Source organism: Grampus griseus (genome assembly GCF_964374135.1).
Source record: "Grampus griseus genome assembly, chromosome: 1".
Lineage (NCBI taxonomy): Eukaryota > Metazoa > Chordata > Mammalia > Artiodactyla > Delphinidae > Grampus > Grampus griseus.
This window is the reverse complement of record NC_139017.1, coordinates 127605857-127624047: the sequence shown is the minus strand read 5'-3', so window position 1 is coordinate 127624047 and position 18191 is coordinate 127605857. Positions and strand designations below refer to the sequence as shown.

Here is an 18191-nt window from a genome sequence, read left to right as displayed (position 1 = left end):
TCTACACAGTCATTCAAAAAGTCCCTGTGAGGATGAGCTCCAGTTGCCTTCGAGGTGATTCACTGATTCATGTATCGGGCTTTTTTCTCTTTCCCTTTTTTGCTTCTCTCCCTTACCATGCTTTCCAGGATCACCTCTCAAAAAAAGACTTATGCCCAATTCCTTTACTCAGGATCTGGGAGAATCCCAAGTTAAGAAAATCAGATTCTAAGGATACAACAGTGAGCTTTCATTATATGTATTTCATTATATGTATTATATTGCATGAAAATAGTAATGTAAGCTACACAAGGACAGAGATTTTTGTCTGTTTTATTCACTGATATATCACAAACATCTAGAACAGTGCTTGAATCATAGCGTTTAATGAGTAGTAGTAATAGCTAATATTTATTGAGTGCTTAGTATGTGCTTGATATATGATTTTTTCAGAAAGCATTTAATCATCAAAAAAACTTATTGTATAGCTATTATTATTATTATTATTCCCCTTTTGGATATAAAGGAATTAAGGATAAACAATGGACCCATAGCACCTATCTTTTAAATTGTGGATCCTGGTTTCTAACTAAGGTCCCTTTGATACTGGACCCCGTTCTTTTCTAATTTTTTGGTTTTGCTTTGTTTTGTTTTTGTTGTTGTTATATGTCTGACTCCTCCATCGGTCTTAACTTTTATGAAAGGTAGGGCCCCTATTCAACTCTGTATCCCCAACACCTAGCCTAGAAGCTGGAATAAAGTAGGAACTCAGTAATGTTTGTTGAATGAATAAAACGAATAGTGGCTTATTTATACATATCTATGTTGAGGAAGAAAGGAAAAGGATGTATTCTGGATCCAATTGGAGAAAAGCCTTGAATATAACCTGAGATATGGTCTACTTTAAGACAAGGCATTTTTAGGATTCTGCCATTTAAAACTCCCCTGAGGGGCTTCCCTGGTGGTGCGGTGGCTAGGAATCTGCCTGCCAATGCAGGGGACATGGGTTCAAACCCTGTCTGGGAAGATCCCACATGCTGCAGAGCAGCTAAGCCCGTGTGCCACAACTACCAAGCCTGCGCTCTAGAGCCCACGAGCCACAACTACTGAGCCCACGTGCCACAACTACTGAGCCCGCGAGTCTAGAGTCTGTGCTCCACAACAAGAGAAGCCACCGCAATGAGAAGCCCGCGCACTGCAACAAAGAGTAACCCCTGCTTGCCACAACTAGAGAAAGCCCATGCGCAGCAACGAAGACCCAACACAGACAAAAATAAAAATAAATAAAATAAATAAATTTATTTAAAAAAACCCAAAAAAACTCCCCTGAGATTTTGTTTTTCCCTTGACCGCACCCTGTGGCATGGGGAACTTTCCCAACCAGGGATGGAACCCACACCTCCTGCAGTGGAAGCTCGGAGTCTTAACCACTGGACCATCAGGGAAGTCGTAGCCTGAGATTTTTGATTCCACCACCAATTCAACCTGGAGTCTATTTTAGCTAGTGTTTGGAGCTGACTTCCTTGTTGAATTTTCCTTCATCTAAGAATTTAACCCATATCTCTTTCTTTCATTTAGAGGTTTCCTGGCAGAGATATTTAAACCACTTCTGAACCTGAATTCCTTGTATCCAATAATCTGTAAGTCAATGAAAATGGGACTCTTTTGACCATTATTGTATTAAGTGCCTGGCGTGCAGTTGGCACTCAATAAATGCTGTTAAATGAATGAATGAGGCAGAAGTAGAGAGTGGAAATTGTCTAGTTTCCAGTGATTATCCATGAACAATTAAAAAATATGTATATCTTCAACGCTTTACATAAGTTAATATTTACTGGGTTTGTGAAAAGAGCAACTTCAAATTTATTTATTTATTTATTTATTATTTATAAATTTAATTTATGTTTTTGGCTGCTTTGGGTCTTCGTTGCTTCATGTGGGCTTTCTCTAGTTGTGGCGAGTGGGGGCTGCTCTTCGTTGCAGTGCGTGGGCTTCTCATTGCAGTGGCTTCTCTTGTTGTGGAACATGGGCTCTAGGTGTGAGAGCTTCAGTAGTTGTGGCAGGTGGGTTCAGTAGTTGTGGCTTGCAGGCTCTAGAGTGCAGGCTCAGTAGTTGTGGCTCATGGGCTTAGTTGCTCTGTGGCATCTGGGAGCTTCCTGGGCCAGGGCTCGAACCTGTGTCCCCTGCATTGGCAGGCGGATTCTTAACCACTGCGCCACCAGGGAAGTCCCAACTCAATTTTAGATAATGTGAAATTTTAGCAAAACGAATCTTAGTGCTACAACTATGATGTGAAAATTGTACTTTTAAATTTTTCTATGACTAAAATTAATATTTATTATGAATCTATGTCAGGATGCTTTAACTGTGGGCAATAGAAAATATAACTCAAATTGACTTAAACAATAAAGAATTTATTGGCTAATGTAAGAGGACATCCAAAAGTAGGGAAGAATTCAGGGTTGGTCTGTTGGTTGAATTACATCATCAAGGACCAAATTCTTTTCATCTTTCTGCTCTGTCATTCATGCTGTTGGCTTCAGACTCATTCTGGTCCCCCTCATCACTGCAGGGTGGCTCTCAACAGCAGTTGGGCTACAAAGATGTCTTATTTCAAAGTAAGATAGATTGGCTCCCATTGCTGACTCTAAACTTTCCCAGAAACTTCCATAAATTGCTTTAACTCATAATTGCTCAGAATTGGGTCACTTGTCATTCTTGAATTAATTAATGGCAGGGAGCAACTGAAATGCCCTTGTACCAATCAGGTATATCACTTGAGTCAGGATCAGCTTCTCAAGTTTCATTGCTGGTCCTCAATTAGAGAGAGAGGGAATGGCTACTAGGGAGTCAAACACAATGTCTAACCCAACCCTAGCTTATACCTAGGTTGTAAAAGCTTCATCTCAGTCAATTCAGTGTTGCTATGCTTTGCCGCAGTTTTGGTGGAGAGTGGGACTTTGGAAGCGCCATAACTCCGAGGAAGCATCCTGGTCTAGTTGTCACCCATCCACACCTGTTCTTGGTTTTTTTGTTTTTTTTTTTTTGGTGGGATCTTAGTTCCCAGACCAGGGATTGAACCCCTGGGCCCTCAGCACTGAGAGTGCAGTGTCCTAACCACTGGACTGCCTGGGAATTCTCGTGTTTACATCTGGTTTTCAACCACAGCTGACCCATCCTCTTTCTCTTCCTCTCGCACCACTCTCTTTTGAGTAAACAGAAATACTCTGCTGAGGCATGTTGGGAACTGTGTGGAGTATTTTCACGTCTGTCTGTCTAGTCAGGGATTTTAAACTCAATGCCTGGGGACTTCCCTGGTGGCGCCAGTGGTCAAGAATCCGCCCGCCAATGCAGAGGACAAGGGTTCGAGCCCTGGTCCGGGAAGATCCCACATGCCGCGGAGCAACTAAGCCCGTGTGCCACATGAGCCTGCACTCTAGAGCCCACGAGCCACAGCTACTGCAGCCCGCGTGCCTAGAGCCTGTGCTCTGCAACATAAGAGAAGCCACCGCAATGAGAAGCCCGTGCACCGCCACAAAGAGTAGCCCCCGCTCGCTGCAACTAGAGAAAGCCCACGCACAGCAACGAAGACCCAACTCAGCCAAAAAATAAATAAGTAAATAAATTTTAAAAATTAAAAAAAACAAAACATAAATAAACTCAGTGCCTGTAGGGGAAAGTCAGTATAGTAGACCAGGAACAAGATAATAGGGAGTGAGGACTGGTGAGCCTAGGAAGGGCATGCTCCACTCAACGTCATTCAAAATCACACTGTTTAAAAACCCTGTGCTTGCCAAACAAGACCTGCTTGTGGGCAAGATTCATTCTGTGATGCACTTCACTCTGGGGTTTTGCCATTTCTCTAGGTCCTACCTGGGGAAGTGGATACACATCTTCCCTGCCTTTGGATCGTCCCAGTCTCTGTTGTCTCTTTCATCTTGCTGGGCTCAGTCCTGGGAAGTAAACAGGTAGTCAGGTAACCCCTTCTTTCCAGGAAATCATTTTCACTTAAATTCTCCTCTGACTCTCTCATCTTCCTAACCCAGGGGATTTTTCCAATTTCAGGATATGGGAAGCAGAAAGCTTCCTACCATTTGCAGACTTCCAAATCAATTGTATTTACTAAGCACAAGCATTTTTTTCCACTTCTTCTGGGGCCCTAGCCCCAAACTCAAAGCCAAGAAAAGACTCTTGGCTTCTCTCTTTCTGCTGCATTACCTCTCTTAAGATGATGGGCATAACATTCCTCAGCTGTTGCATGAAAAGGGAGAAGGATCATGGGGTGAAATAGGGGAAGATGTTATCCTGCTATAGAAGAAATATAGTGTCCAGAACAAGGGAGCATTCATCAGACTACACAGGGAATGTCTTGTATGTTGCTGTGTATCTCATCTTAGAAAGAATATATTTATCCACAAAGATCCAGGGAGGTAAAGGGATTCTGAATCACATTATATAAGTATCTAATCAATAAGACTTCTATACAACATTCAGCATCCAAAGCTGAGGATGTAACAGTCAAGATAGGCTAGTTTATGCTGTGATAGTAAATGACCTCTGCTCCACGCACAGCTGGGTTGGCCCATGCTCCGGCTGGCAGCGAGCTTTAACATCTGGGACCCGACTGGGGCAGCGGGGACCTGCGTGCAGTGGGCACGGCCAATGCACCGGGCTGGAGGGTGAGCCTTGTGCCCGGGGTGGGACACAGCCGACACCTCCAGATAAGGCCCAGGGCGGCCAGGGGACCTCCGGTGCCAGGCGAAAATATCTTCCTGTCTGCGCCTAACCTCATCGGTTATGCACAGATTGTCTTCACCATCATTTCTTTCTACTTCATGCTCTGCTGCCCCCTCACGGCCTCCTCCTTCTACCTGCTCAGTGGATTTCTGGACGCTTTTGATGGACACGCTGCTCGAGTCCTTAATCAAGGGACCGGGTTTGGGGCCATGCTGGACATGCGGGCAGACTGCTGCTCCACAATGTGTCTGCTGGTCAACCTGGCCCTACTGTACCCTCACGCCACCCTTCTCTTCCAGCTCAACGTGAGCTTGGATGTGGCCAGCCACTGGCTGCACCTCCACAGTTCTGTGGTCCGAGGCAGTGAAAGTCACAAGATGATTAACCTGTCTGGAAATCCAGTGCTTTGCATCTACTATACCTCCAGACCTGCTCTATTTATCCTGGGTGCTGGAAATGAGCCCTTCTACTGCCTTCTCCTCCGTCATGTAATCCTGGGGACCAGTCCCACCCCTGTGATCTCTCAGGGACCTTTAGCTGGCTTTGTGGGTCTTTTCCGAATGTGCCTCTGGATCACCACCTGATCACAGCTGCCTGCAACATGGCTGCCTTGGACGCAGCAGATCATGCCAAGAAGACGTGACCCTGGAACCCCCAGTCCCTGGTTGCCCACTGGCCCTGGGAGTCTCACTGTGCCACGTGGCTCCCCTGTCGCTCCTAGGAGGTCCCAGGCTCATATCTTCCCAATGTGTCATCCAACCTGCTGGGAAGGGGGGGCCAGCCTCTTTGGTGATGTCATGTTCTCCATAATCCTGGGGACCAGTCCCACCCCTGTGGTCTCCAGGGACCTATACTTCAAATCAGGAAGGATGCTCAGGAGGGCCCATCCACACGGGCAGTGCTCCTGGGGCCCCAAGAGAGCTGTCTGAGGACTGGGTATTGTCACATCCGCTGGCTCAGCCCTGGGATCTGGCTTGGCCTGAGACCTTAGGGACACTTGAGTGAGGGAGGTGGGGTAGGGGCCAGGTTTCCCAAAAGGCAGGGATTCAGACCTCTGCCCCTAGCTAGAGTAATCCTGTGGGTCTAATGGTCAGGAGAGAAGGGGCTGTCGATATCCCCATTGCAATCTCCTCTGTCCTGGCTCTGCAAACCTTGATAATGAGGGTGGGAGTGTCACTGGAAAACAAAGTAACAAACAAACAAAAAAACCCTAAAAAATCTTGGTGACTTACAAAATTAAAAATTTATTTCTTGCTCCTGTTACACGCCAATCACATTTCATTCTTTTCTAGGGAGATGGAGTCAGCTTTACTCTGGAACACACACCATTTGCTGACCATTTTGGCCAAGAGGAAATGGACAAGGGGAACCCTGACTCTTAAAGCAATTGCAAATATTTGCTAAAGTAAATCACATGGCCTGAGATGGCAAAATGAGGAGGGCTATTTCATGATGGGAAATCAGAATACTTCATGGACAGTTATATAATCTACCATGTAGGAAGTCCTGTATCATCTTCTTTGGGGGTCCTCTGTGGATCATCTAAGAACCCCCAGGGATTTACATGGTTCAAAATGAGGTCTCATACAAGGCATAGTAATATTTAATATATATTAGCTGTCATTGTTATTATTATTAATATTTCATTAAGAAGGGAACATTCTATATGTTACCTACATATAAATCTTTTGAGGATGAACAGGAGAAATTTCTGTTTTTTGTTTTAATTGAAGTATAGTTAATTTACAATGTTGTGTTACTTTCCAGTGCACAACAAAGTGATTCAGTTATTTATGTATATATATTATTTTTCAGATTCTTTTCCATTATAGGTTGTTACAGGACATTAAGTATAGTTCTCTGTGCTATACAGTAGGTCATTGCTTATCCATTTTATATATAGTAGTGTGTATAGGTTAATCCCAAACTGCCCATTTATTTCTCCCCCCCTTACCTCTGCTAACCCTTTTGGTAACTATAAATTTGTTGTCTAGGTCTGTGAGTCTATTTCTCTGGTATTTCTTGCTTGAACAGCAAAAGACACACTGGTGTGCTAGTCTCCAGCAAGATACCGTATTATATAAGGAATGGTTGAGTAATTCAGAATATTCAGCTCGAGGAAGAGAAGCCACAGGTGGGACAATATGGCTGTCTTCAAATATATGAAAGTCTTTATGTGAAAACAAATTCCACGAACAACGTGCAGGTCCTCGGGAGACAGCTCTGGTAGTGGAATAAATTTGTCTGGCAGGCTTAATTCTTCCAAGAACCTGCCTATAGTGTCATGAAGCACAATGAGCTTTGTGGTGGTTGAAGAACAAATAATAATGAAACTTACACTTATAGAGTCCTTAGTATATGCCAGGCATTGTTCCAAGTCTTTACATATACTAATTTAAGCTCAAAACAATCCTATGAGATAGGAACTATTATTTTCCCATTTTTCAGGTGGAAAAAATGAAGTACAGATTAAGAAACTGCTAAAGTCACACATCTATAAGTGGTAGAGCCAATGATTGAACTTGCCGGTCTGTCTCTAGGGTCCATCCTCTTAACTCTTGTGCTATATTGCCTTTGTATAGTTGGAATTCACTTGGAAAGCCTTATTTAATCAGTCTTATAACTGGCCATCGAATTTCTGATCTTTGTTTCGCCTCTGGGTCTTCTGTGCAACTCTACAACAAGACACTTTAAAAAAAGTTGAAGTACAGTTTATATACAGTATTGTGTTTCAGGTGTACAGCAAAGTGATTCAGTTTTATATATATATATATATTTTTTTCAGATTCTTTTCCATTATAGGTTATTACAAGATACTGAATATAGTTCCCTGTACTGTACAGTAGATCCTTTTTGTTAATCTATTTTATGTATAGTAGTGTGTATTTGTTAACACCATACTCTTAATTTATCCACCCCCATTTCCTCTTTGGTAACCATAAGTTTGTTTTCTATGTCTGTGGGACTGTTTCTGTTTTGTAAATAAATTCATTTGTATTATTTTTTAGATTCCAGTGATGTTATATAGTATTTGTCTTTCTCTGTCTGACTTACTTCAGTTAATATGATATTCTCTAGGTCCATCCATGTTGCTGCAAATGGCAAGATTTCATTCTCTTATGGTTGAGTAATATTCCATTGTATATATATACACCACATCTTCTTTATCCATTCATCTGTTAATGGACACTTAAGTTGCTTCCATGTCTTGGCTACTGTAAATAATTCCACTATGAACATTGGGGTGCATGTATCTTTTCAAATTAGATTTTTTCATCTTTTTCAGGTGTATGCCCAGGAGTGGGATCGCTGGATCATAGGGTAGCTCTATTTTTAGTGTTCTTTTGTTTTTTGGCCGTGCCCCATAGCTTGTGAGATCTTAGTTCCCTGACCAGGGATTGACCATGGGCCCTCAGCCATGAAAGCACGGAGTTCTAACCACTGGATCACCAGGGAATTGCCTATTTTTAGTTTTTTAAGGAACCTCCACACTGTTCTCCATGGTGGCTGCACTAATTTACATTCCCACCAACAGTGCAAGAGTGTTCCCTTTTCTCCACACCCTCTCCAGCATTTACTGTTTGTAGACCTTTTAAAATTTTTATTTATTTATTTATTTTTGGCTGCATTGGGTCTTTGTTTCCACGCGGGCTTTCTCTAGTTGCTGTGAGTGGGGGCTACTCTTCGTTGCGGCGCGCGGGCTTCTCATTGCAGTGGCTTCTCTTGTTGGGAGCACGGGCTCTAGGCGTGTGGGCTTCAGCAGTTGTGGCACGTGGGCTCAGTAGTTGTGGCGCATGGGCTTAGTTGATCTACAGCATGTGGGATCTTCCTGGACCAGGGCTGGAACCCGTGTCTGCTGCATTGGCAGGTGGATTCTTAACCACTGCGCCACCAGGGAAGTCCCATGTAGACCTTTTGACGATGGCCACTCTGAATGGTGTGAGGTGATACCTCACTGTAGTTTTGATTTGCATTTCTCTAATAATTAGCGATATTGAGCAGCTACATGCACCTGGTGGCCATCTGTGGGTCTTCTGTGGAGAAATGTCTATTTAGGTGTTCTGCCCATTTTTTTTTTTTTTTTTTTTTTTTTTGCGGTACGCGGGCCCCTCACTGCTGCGGCCCCTCCCGCCGCGGAGCACAGGCCCCGGACGCGGAGAACCAGCGGCCACGGTTCACGGACCCAGCCGCTCCGCGGCATGCGGGATCCTCCTGGACCGGGACACGAACCCGCGTCCCCTGCATCGGCAGGCGGACTCTCAACCACCGCGCCACCAGGGAAGCCCTCTGCCCATTTTTTGATTGGGTTGTTTGCTGTTTTGATATTGAGTTGTATGAGCTGTTTGTATATTTTGGAAATTAGCCCCTTGTCAGTCCCATTGTTTGCAAACATTTTCTTTACCACACCTTTTAAATTATACTCAATTTCTACCCATTTGGTTTGTCACTCAGAATGAGTGGTCTGTAGTGACATCTCACACAGTTGGGGGGTCTATGATGGAGGCTGGAGAGCTGGGAGCCAAGTTTGGAATTGGTGTGGTATAGAGGAGGCAGTGGTGGCAGGGGAGGGCAGCTAGAACTTGACTCTGGAGTTGGTAGGCTGGCCTGTGGTTATGGGGTGGAGAACAAAGTGAGAATGCCATTTGAGAGCCAGATCCGCAGTGAGCCAAGCTCCAGTCAAAGGGGTCTGGCAGCAAGATCTGGGGCACAGCAATGATTTGGCAACAGGCTGGCAGCGGGAGGCTGACAGATGAACTGGCAGGTTCAGGAAGGATGTAAGTTAAAACCTGCAGAGATTCCTGAGACGGAGGGCCTACTGGGAAGAACCTTTCATAGGACCCTGCTGGCCTCACCTAGCTGTTTAGCAAGTAAAGCCAGGTTGAACATAAGTGACTTTCTCCTTGCTGTTAGTATTTCTCTACAGAGCAGCAATCTGGTGCAAAGCCCTCCTGATAGTCTTAGGACCCTCTTCACTCAAGTACTGGGGAGACTGGGTAGTGGTTATGTTCCTTGACTCTGATGCCTGGGTTCAAATCCCAGCTCTGGCTCAGTGACACTGGGGGATAAATTACCTAACCTCTTAGTGTCTTAGTTTCTTCATCTATAAAATAAAAAGATAACAGTGTTACTTCCGAATCAGCATAGCATAGTGATTAAAGAGCACTGTCTCTGGAGTCAGAATGCTTGATTTATGTCCTTAATCTTCCACTTATGTCTGTGGGACCTCAGGCAAGTTACCAGATGTCTTGCTCCAGGTTTAAGGTCTATAAAATGGACACAAAATAATAGACACTTATGACATAGGGCTGTGACAAGAATTAATATTATATATAACATAATAATATAATATAATTATATATATATACACACACACACACACAGAGAGAGAGAGAGAGAGAGAGAGAGAGAGAGAAACACTGGCACGTAGCAAATACTCAATAAATGTTAATTATAGTCTATACTGCCCATATCAGAAGACCAAACTCAGAAGGCTCCCACAAGCAGGATCCCCTTTACCCACCAAACCTGATGAGCAATACTTGGGCGGAGTAAACTCAGTGTTCAGTTCCAGTCCCTTCATCCAGTTGGAGAAGGAAGAAAGTTGCACTCCCCCTGGCAGTCAAATTGAAACAGAGGAAAGACACAGTCAAAGGCATCCAAAGTAGAGACTTGTCTACTAATCCTAAGGCAACTCTAAGAAGGAGTGATTGTGGTTAGGAAGGTGGCGTGAAGAGTGAGAATGACACAGTTTGTTCATCCCCACTACCAGATGTGCAAATCAGAGAAAAGTTCTGAGCAAGATATCATCATTATATCGCTACATTTGGAGGGTAGAGCTTAACAGATCGTTACCTTGCTTTTTAGTGTTTCACAGTGAAAAAACCTAGGGTGGGAGTTCAACACCTTCATCTCCCAAGGAAGCACCTCTATCATAGACTGTTATTCCAGGAGCAATTTGTAAGTAGTCTTTTGCTCATGGAGAATAATGGGTCATGCCAGGTAAACATGAAGAATGTTGATTTCTTTCCTCCCAGTTCTTTTTCTTAACTGCTTGGGAACTTTTTTTTTTTTTTGGTCTGAGAGCAAGCTTGTAAAAAAAATGCTGCTGCCTCTTTTCAATAACTGTTAAGATGTTATAGGTTAATAACCATGTTAACTAGTAAAATTTGGAGATAAGATGATTCTTTCACTTGTAAGACTGTGCTACTGTCACACATAATGCCATGTTAGTCCTCACCATTTATTCTTCTCTCAATACAATTGTTACTGAGTACAAGCTCACTCTACTCACCACATGACAGGCCAATAAATCGGGAGACGAGGTGTTGAGGCAAGGAATAGTGACTTTATTCAGAAAGCCGGGCATCTGAGAAGATGGCAGACTAGCGTCCTAGAGTACCATCTTATCAGGGTCTGGATGATAGTTTCTTTTATAGAACAGAGAGGGGGAGGAGGTGAGGAGGTAAAGTAAAAGTAAAAAGGCCAGAAGTCTTGCAAAATATCTCCTGGTTTGGTCAGCCTCAGGGAGGGGATGTGTTAATTTCTTCTTCCTTACAGCCATTCACAGGTGGACAGGGTCAGAATGTTTCCCTGAGAGCTGAACAAAGGCACTTTAGTTTAACATTCAGGCAGAGGGGCAGGTTCCCCAAAGCAGGCCATTTTGTATGCTTAAAGCTATAGACAGATTCCACATATATGTGTTAGCATACGGTATTTGTTTTTCTCTTTCTGATTTACTTCACTCTGTATGACAGACTCTAGGTCTATCACATATATATGGAATCTAAGAAAAAAAAAAAAGGGTCATGAAGAACCTAGGGGCAAGATGGGAATAAAGACACAGACCTACTAGAGAATGGACTTGAGGATATGGGGAGGGGGCAGGGTAAGCTGTGACAAAGTGAGAGAGTGGCATGGACATATATACAGTACCAAATGTAAAATAGATAGCTAGTGGGAAGCAGCCACATAGCACAGGGAGATCAGCTCGGTGTTTTGTGACCACCTAGAGGGGTGGGATAGGGAGGGTGGGAGGGAGGGAGACGCAAGAGGGAAGAGATATGGGAACATATGTGTATGTATAACTGATTCACTTTGTTATAAAGCAGAAACTAACACACCATTGTAAAGCAATTATACTCCAATAAAGATGTTAAAAAAAAAAAACTATAGGCAGCATCCTTTTAGCGATTATAGCAACAAAAAGCAACGGAGAGCAAAAGTTAAAGTAAAAGAAACAGATCCAACATAGAGTCAGATTTTGTTCTTCCCTTTTACACAATCTTTTGGTGTCTTAAATATTTCATAAGTGCCTACAGGGAGAAAGGAGTCAGGCACTCTGGGGCTGATATCTTGTCCCTTCTTCCATTATTTTACATCTTTCTTTTCCGAACCTTGCCATTTCCAAGTCACTAGCCTTTCTTCTGTCCGTCCAGAGACTTTATCCACTCTTCGTTCAGCTGTGAGTCAGTCATTCAGTGATATTTGCTATGTCTGGAATTGATACCTAACTCTGTGGAGGCCACGATATACAAGATGAAGCCACTTTGTAAGCAGATAGATTGGGGGGGGGTCCCTGGAGAAAGAGAACCAGGAATGGCTTTCTTGACACAAGTGAACTCATTTTGGCCGAAGCCTAGCCAAAATGAGTTTACAATGCTCGCCCTTGAACGGGTGTTGGTAATTAATGATCTTAAGGGAACAAAGGAATGCAGGAACAGAGAAGAGGCAGTCAAGGGATAGTGCAGTGACAAAGCAGAGTTCCAGTTCCTCCTTAAGGGATATACATAATAATATATCTTTGACTTCTGCAGGAATTAAGACCCCCACCCAGGTGTAGGACAGGATGATGATGTTGATGTTGACTCTTCTTACTTCAGTCAACTAAGACTTGGACTCTCTGGACATTTGCCCCAATTTTATGCTGAATTCTACTTTACTCAAGACCCTTCTTGAATATGCATGTACCCTTAGCTTAAAACTTTCCCAGTTTGGCTGTTTGGGGAGACACTGCTCTGGGAAAGATCTCTGGTGTTCTTCTTACTTGCTGTAAGTAATAATAAATCCTTCCTTCTCCCAATCTTTGGCTTGGTTGTGTCTGTTGACTCGACACCCACCAAGAGGCAAACCCGGTTTTCGCGTAACAACTATGTATAAGGAACTTACGGTCTATATTTATTTATTTATTTATTTATTTAACATCTTTATTGGAGTATAATTGCTTTACAATGGTGTGTTAGTTTCTGCTCTATAACAAAGTGAATCAGTTATACATATACATATGTTCCCGTATCTCTTCCCTCTTGCGTCTCCCTCCCTCCCACCCTCCCTATCCCACCCCTCCAGGCGGTCACAAAGCACCGAGCTGATATCCCTGTGCCTATGGTCTATATTAAATACAACAGAAGTATGCCTGAAATGATGATAGAAAGACAGTGATGGAGAATGATAGTGTGAAGAATGGGGATGGGGTGGGGGTGTGAGGGTTAATGTTTGAAGTGAGAGCAGCATAATATCTGTGAACTATGGTTGAAGTGGTCACATCATTTAAAAAAATCCTGGTGAGGTTATATTAAATTACATTTCAAGGGTACACTTTGAAGTATGTGAAAGCATCCCTGATGAAGCAAGAGATAATTTGATGTGGAGCTAGAGCTGCTTCTAGGTGGTACATGGATCTGGCTCTAGATAATAATAAACTAAATGTTAAGAAAGTATTTCCTTTCTAATCCTATTTTTAAAATATATTTTTAAATATTTATATATTTATTTGTCTGTGCCGGGTCTTAGTTGCAGCACATGGCATCCTCATTGCCACGTGCGGGATCTTCAGTTGTGGCATGTGGGATATTGCAGCACGTGGGATCTAGTTCCGTGACCAGGGATCGAACCTGGGCCCCCTGCATTGGGAGCGTGGAGACTTAGCCACTGGACCACCAGGGAAGTCCCCCTTTCTATTTTGAGCTGTATGTTTATAGACAAACAGAAAGTCTCATTTACATGCTGCATGTCTTTATTTTTGTTTTTTGTTTTGGCTAACACTTGGTAAACAACACACTTACTTTTTTTTTTTTTAAACAAAGGTTAAGCTCAGAAACTCAAGAGGTAGATTTCATCTGGAATTTGGTAACTTTATTTTATTTTTCTTGCATTTATTTTAGTGTATCCTTTTATTTATGGTTAGTGAGTTATATACAGTTTCTTTTCCAAATAAATTATTTAAACAAATTGAGTCGATATAAAGAAACATGATAAGCAGATTAGAACCAAGGTGGCACAAGGTTATGGCAAAATTGTGAAAGTAGTATGGAAGTGACGGAAGTTTAGTAAATAAGAGCACTATGCCTGGAATGAGAAAATCTGGGTTTGAGTCCCTGCAATACCACCAACTAGCTCTGTGACCTTGGGAAGTTCACCTAATCTCTCAGAACCTTAGTATTCTCATCTGTAAAATAGGAAGAAGAATCTCTACATGAACTTCTTTGCAAGCTTGTGAGAATCTGATGAAGGAAGGTGTAAAGTGTGAACAAATGTTGACTTTATATTATGTGAAGCGGCAGAGAGGCAACATGGCTTGATGGTGACTGTGTCAGGATGGGGAGGGAGATTTGCCAACATTTACAGAGTACTTACTATGGGCAAAATGCTGTAGATTTTTGAAAGTAGAAAAATGAATTCAATTTGGCCTTAGCCCTCAGAGTTTACTGTTTGTCTAGGGACTAACACATAGATGTGTATTATTCTGTAGACTGTGATACATATTATAAATGGGTTTAAAACCCCAGGCAAAGGAAATAGGAAGAAGCTGATTACATGAGCGTTTGTGATAAGAATAGCTACCATTCTGGCCCTTCCAAGGGCTAGGGAGTCTGTTAGGTACTTTGTCATACTAGCTCATAACTCAGGAACTGAGATCAGAGAGGCTAAATAATTGTTCCATGGTTAATCATGGTGATGTTCATGAATAAATATTTATTATATGCCCAGTCCTGTGCTAAATTCTCTTATACATTACTTCATTTAAGCCTTATCACAAGCCTGTGAGATAAGTCCTATCTCCCTTTTACAGATAAGCAAACTAAGACTCACAGAGATCAAGAGGCTTGCAGTTAGTGAATGGTGCCCTTGCAGTTTAATCCTGGGGTGTCGTTTGATTGCAAAACCCATTTCTTCCAATTCTTCGGCTTCCAATCAGTGGCTGAGTTGTGGGACTGAGGATGGCTGTGCACAAGGAAGGTCCATTCGGGGCTCTTGAAATGTTAGGTTCTAATCTCAGCTGGGCTTCTCTAAGTTTACTATGTCACAACTCCTCTTTTGTTTCATAATATATGTTCCTAAACTCTTAAAGGACCAAGTCCTAGGACCATGTGAGTGGCTAATATGGCTGCATGACACCATAAGGTGATATTGGTGAAGATATTTCAAAACCAGGCAGAACTGGGTGAGAGGGCAAGGTAGGCTATCTACATCTAGTTTGCGGGGGCTAGAGGCTCTCTTTCCTGTGGGAACTTACAGAATCAATTCTTGGTAAATGCAAGGGGACCTTGTGCTAAATCCAATCTCCTCAATTTAGAAAGAGAAGTTAACGGCCAAAGGTCCCACAGCAGGCAGAGGAATGAGACCGCACAGCTCCCCTGTCTCAATGCTCATTTCCCAAGAGCAGTGGTTTTCAGTGTGCTTTCCAGATCAGCAGCCCTAGCACTACCTGGGAACTTGTTAGAAATGCCCACCTCAGAGCCACAGAGTCAGAGACGGTGGAGGTGGAGCTCAGCACTCTGTTTTAACAAGCCTTCCGAGTCATTCTGATGCATGCTCAGGTTTGAGAATGACTGCAAAGTATCTGCTATATACTATACATCACATGGCAGGAAGAACAGTGGAGATTTGTCATCACGTCCAAACCCCCAGAAATTCTTCTCCCTCTTTGTTCCCAGGAGGACTGAAGGGGCTCAGTGTAACAACCCCCCGAGATCCACAGAACACTGAGATATTTTAGACAGGAGGATGAACCTATGGAACAAACACTGGCCTGGGGTTGGCAGCCTGGGTGTGCTCCCAGGTAGCCAGAGACAGGTGCTGTCTGGCCATCAGTGTGTGGAGGAGAAGGGCTGGGACCTGCGATACCATCAGGCTTCCCCACCCCCAGTCCAACACAGACAGAGCAGCCAGGAGTCTAGAGAAGGCACTTCTCCACACTGTCCCTCCGAGTCTGTGAGCCACGAGTTGGGCACACTCAGAACCCTGCAGTGGATTTCCCAAAGGCGGGAGGCTGGAGGCCTGTGGAAGGAGGGCAGAGGACCAGAGCCGGTGGGATGCAAAGGTGTATGGAAGGCACCTGTGTGCCCCTGCTGACGATTTTTTGCTTTATGTTGAAGGGACGATAATATCTGAGGTAGGGAAATAATGGAAATTGATTTGCACTTTAGCAGTATCTCTGGCAGCTGCATTACGGATGGATTGGCGGAAGCCGGAGACTTGTGGGCAGGCGGTTATCACGCTAAATCCGAGTGGGAAATGAAAGCTGTGTGTGGTGTGGGAACAGATTTCAGAGAATATGGATTGGGATATTTGGTTATGCCTGGGAGGCGAGGGAGGAGATAGCACCCACCGGGACTTAGTGAGTTGTAAACGTAGTGCCAAAGTCCTGGCTGCTGAAGTCCTGGAACCAGTCGGCTACAAGATCCTGAGGGCTGGATGATCTCCCCCGTTCCCGCCCCACCTTTTCCTCCTAACCCAAGGAACCTGGGCTTTGGAGTCCGGCAGATGAGAGTTCAAAATTCCCGCTGGGGCTTCCCTGGTGGCGCAGTGGTTGAGAGTCCGCCTGCCGATGCAGGGGACACGGGTTCGTGCCCTGGTCCGGGAGGATCCCACATGCCGCGGAGCGTCTAGGCCCGTGAGCCATGGCCGCTGAGCCTGCGCGACCGGAGCCTGTGCTCCGCAACGGTAGAGGCCGTAACAGTGAGAGGCCCGCGTACCGCAAAAAAAAAAAAAAAAAAATTCCCGCTGGAATGTAACTTCCACCGGGTCAGGATTCTATCTCTGGTTCGCAGCTATATGCTGAGGGACTAAAACAGTGCCTGGCACATAGTAGGGGCTCAAAAAACATTTGCTGAATGAATGAATCAATGAATGAATAGCCATACTCCAAGCCTACTCTCCTCCCTTGTGCATACCCTGCTTGGAACGGTTGTTGCTGAAGGAAATCAACTAGCCTCGAACTTGACGCACAGTAGGCGCTCAACATGTTGTGTTTTTCCTTCCTCTCCACAGGAGACCGGGTCCCTAGGCGACCGCAAAAGGGGGTTTTTGTTCCTTGCCTCTTCTCCACCTCCCTTCGCCCCCGCGGGCCCCACGGGGTCTTGGGGAGCAAGTGGGCCGGGGAGGCGGGTGGGAGCGGAGCTACGAGGCGGGGAGAGGCGCGGGCGGACTGACAGGCGGCTAGCGCGGAGCCGTTCTCCCCGCTTACGTAAGGCGCGAGTCCCGCGCGGCCGGCCGGGGCTCCGAATGGGGGCGGGCGGAGGCGGCACCGCCCAGCGGGATCCGGGCTGGAAGCCTTGCGGAGCGCCGCGTCCCGGCGGAGGTGTGTGTTTATTTGACTGCTCCGGGTGGAGAGGCGCCGAACTCCGGCTCCTTACAGCGGAGAGCGCATCCGTCAGCCCTCGGCGGAGGTGGGCGCTGGGCCGTCCGCGCGGGCGGCAGCCGCTGCGACTCCCCGGGAGGTGACAGCCGCCGGGAGGGGCCGAGGCGCGGACCAAACGCTGCCCACGTGCGGGGACCCGGGTTGCGGCTCAGCCCCCAGTTCTCCCGGGGCGTGGGCGACTGGAGGCGCGCCTAGAGTCACCGCCTAGCCCGACCCCCCGACTCGGGGGAGGCTGGCGTGGGGATGCCCTACTCCCTCCTCGGACGGGGCGTGGGGCGCGAGGTTTAGGAAGGGATCGAGGTGGGGCGGTCCGGGTGGACCTCCGAGCCCCCGACGGCTGCCCCCGCCAGGGGCGGGCGCTCGGGCGTTCGCTAGAATCGCAGCGTGGGGCGAGGAGGGCGGGGAGGTGTAGCGTGGCGCTTACTCCGCCTTCTAGCCGCCCCGGCGCGGGGCGGAGGCGAGGGGTTGTCTCAAAAGTCTCTCCTTCCCCTGCAGGGGCGGCGGCAAGTCCCCGCGCGAGCTCAGGGTGTCAGAGGCTGAGGCAGAAGAAGCAAAGTTCCCAGGGCTTTTTCGAGGCCGCTGTCCGGGTTGCCAGTTCGGCTTCCCCCTCCTCGCCAAGGCAATGGCTTCCAAACTCCTGCGCGCGGTCATCCTTGGGCCGCCCGGCTCGGGCAAGGGCACCGTGTGTCAGAGGATCGCCGAGAACTTTGGCCTCCAGCATCTCTCCAGCGGCCACTTCTTGCGGGAGAACATCAAGGCCAACACGGGTGAGGACGTGCGGAGGCGAGGGGCGGGGTGAGCCGACGCGGGATCGGGTGAGGCTGGGAGGCAAAGG

The 18191-nt window shown here is 45.7% G+C and overlaps 2 protein-coding genes across 2 annotated transcripts in view; both read left to right on the top strand.

Moving 5' to 3' along the window:
* Positions 1-4814: 4814 nt before the first annotated feature.
* Positions 4815-5300, top strand: LOC309829506 (CDP-diacylglycerol--inositol 3-phosphatidyltransferase-like; the record flags this gene model as incomplete). Its single annotated transcript, XM_082665465.1, has 1 exon — positions 4815-5300. The coding sequence occupies one exon, from the start codon at positions 4815-4817 to the stop codon at positions 5298-5300; it is 486 nt and encodes a 161-aa protein (XP_082521591.1).
* An 11987-nt stretch (positions 5301-17287) lies between these two features.
* AK4 (adenylate kinase 4) overlaps positions 17288-18191 on the top strand; it is a gene marked incomplete at its 3' end in the record, with an annotated part of 71978 nt that continues 71074 nt past the window's right edge. Inside the window, exons 1-2 of the mRNA XM_082668924.1 lie at positions 17288-17384; positions 17852-18123. Of these exons, the coding sequence (XP_082525050.1) occupies positions 17979-18123 (145 nt within the window). The 5' untranslated portion in view covers positions 17288-17384; positions 17852-17978. The remainder of the gene's footprint in view (positions 17385-17851; positions 18124-18191) is intronic.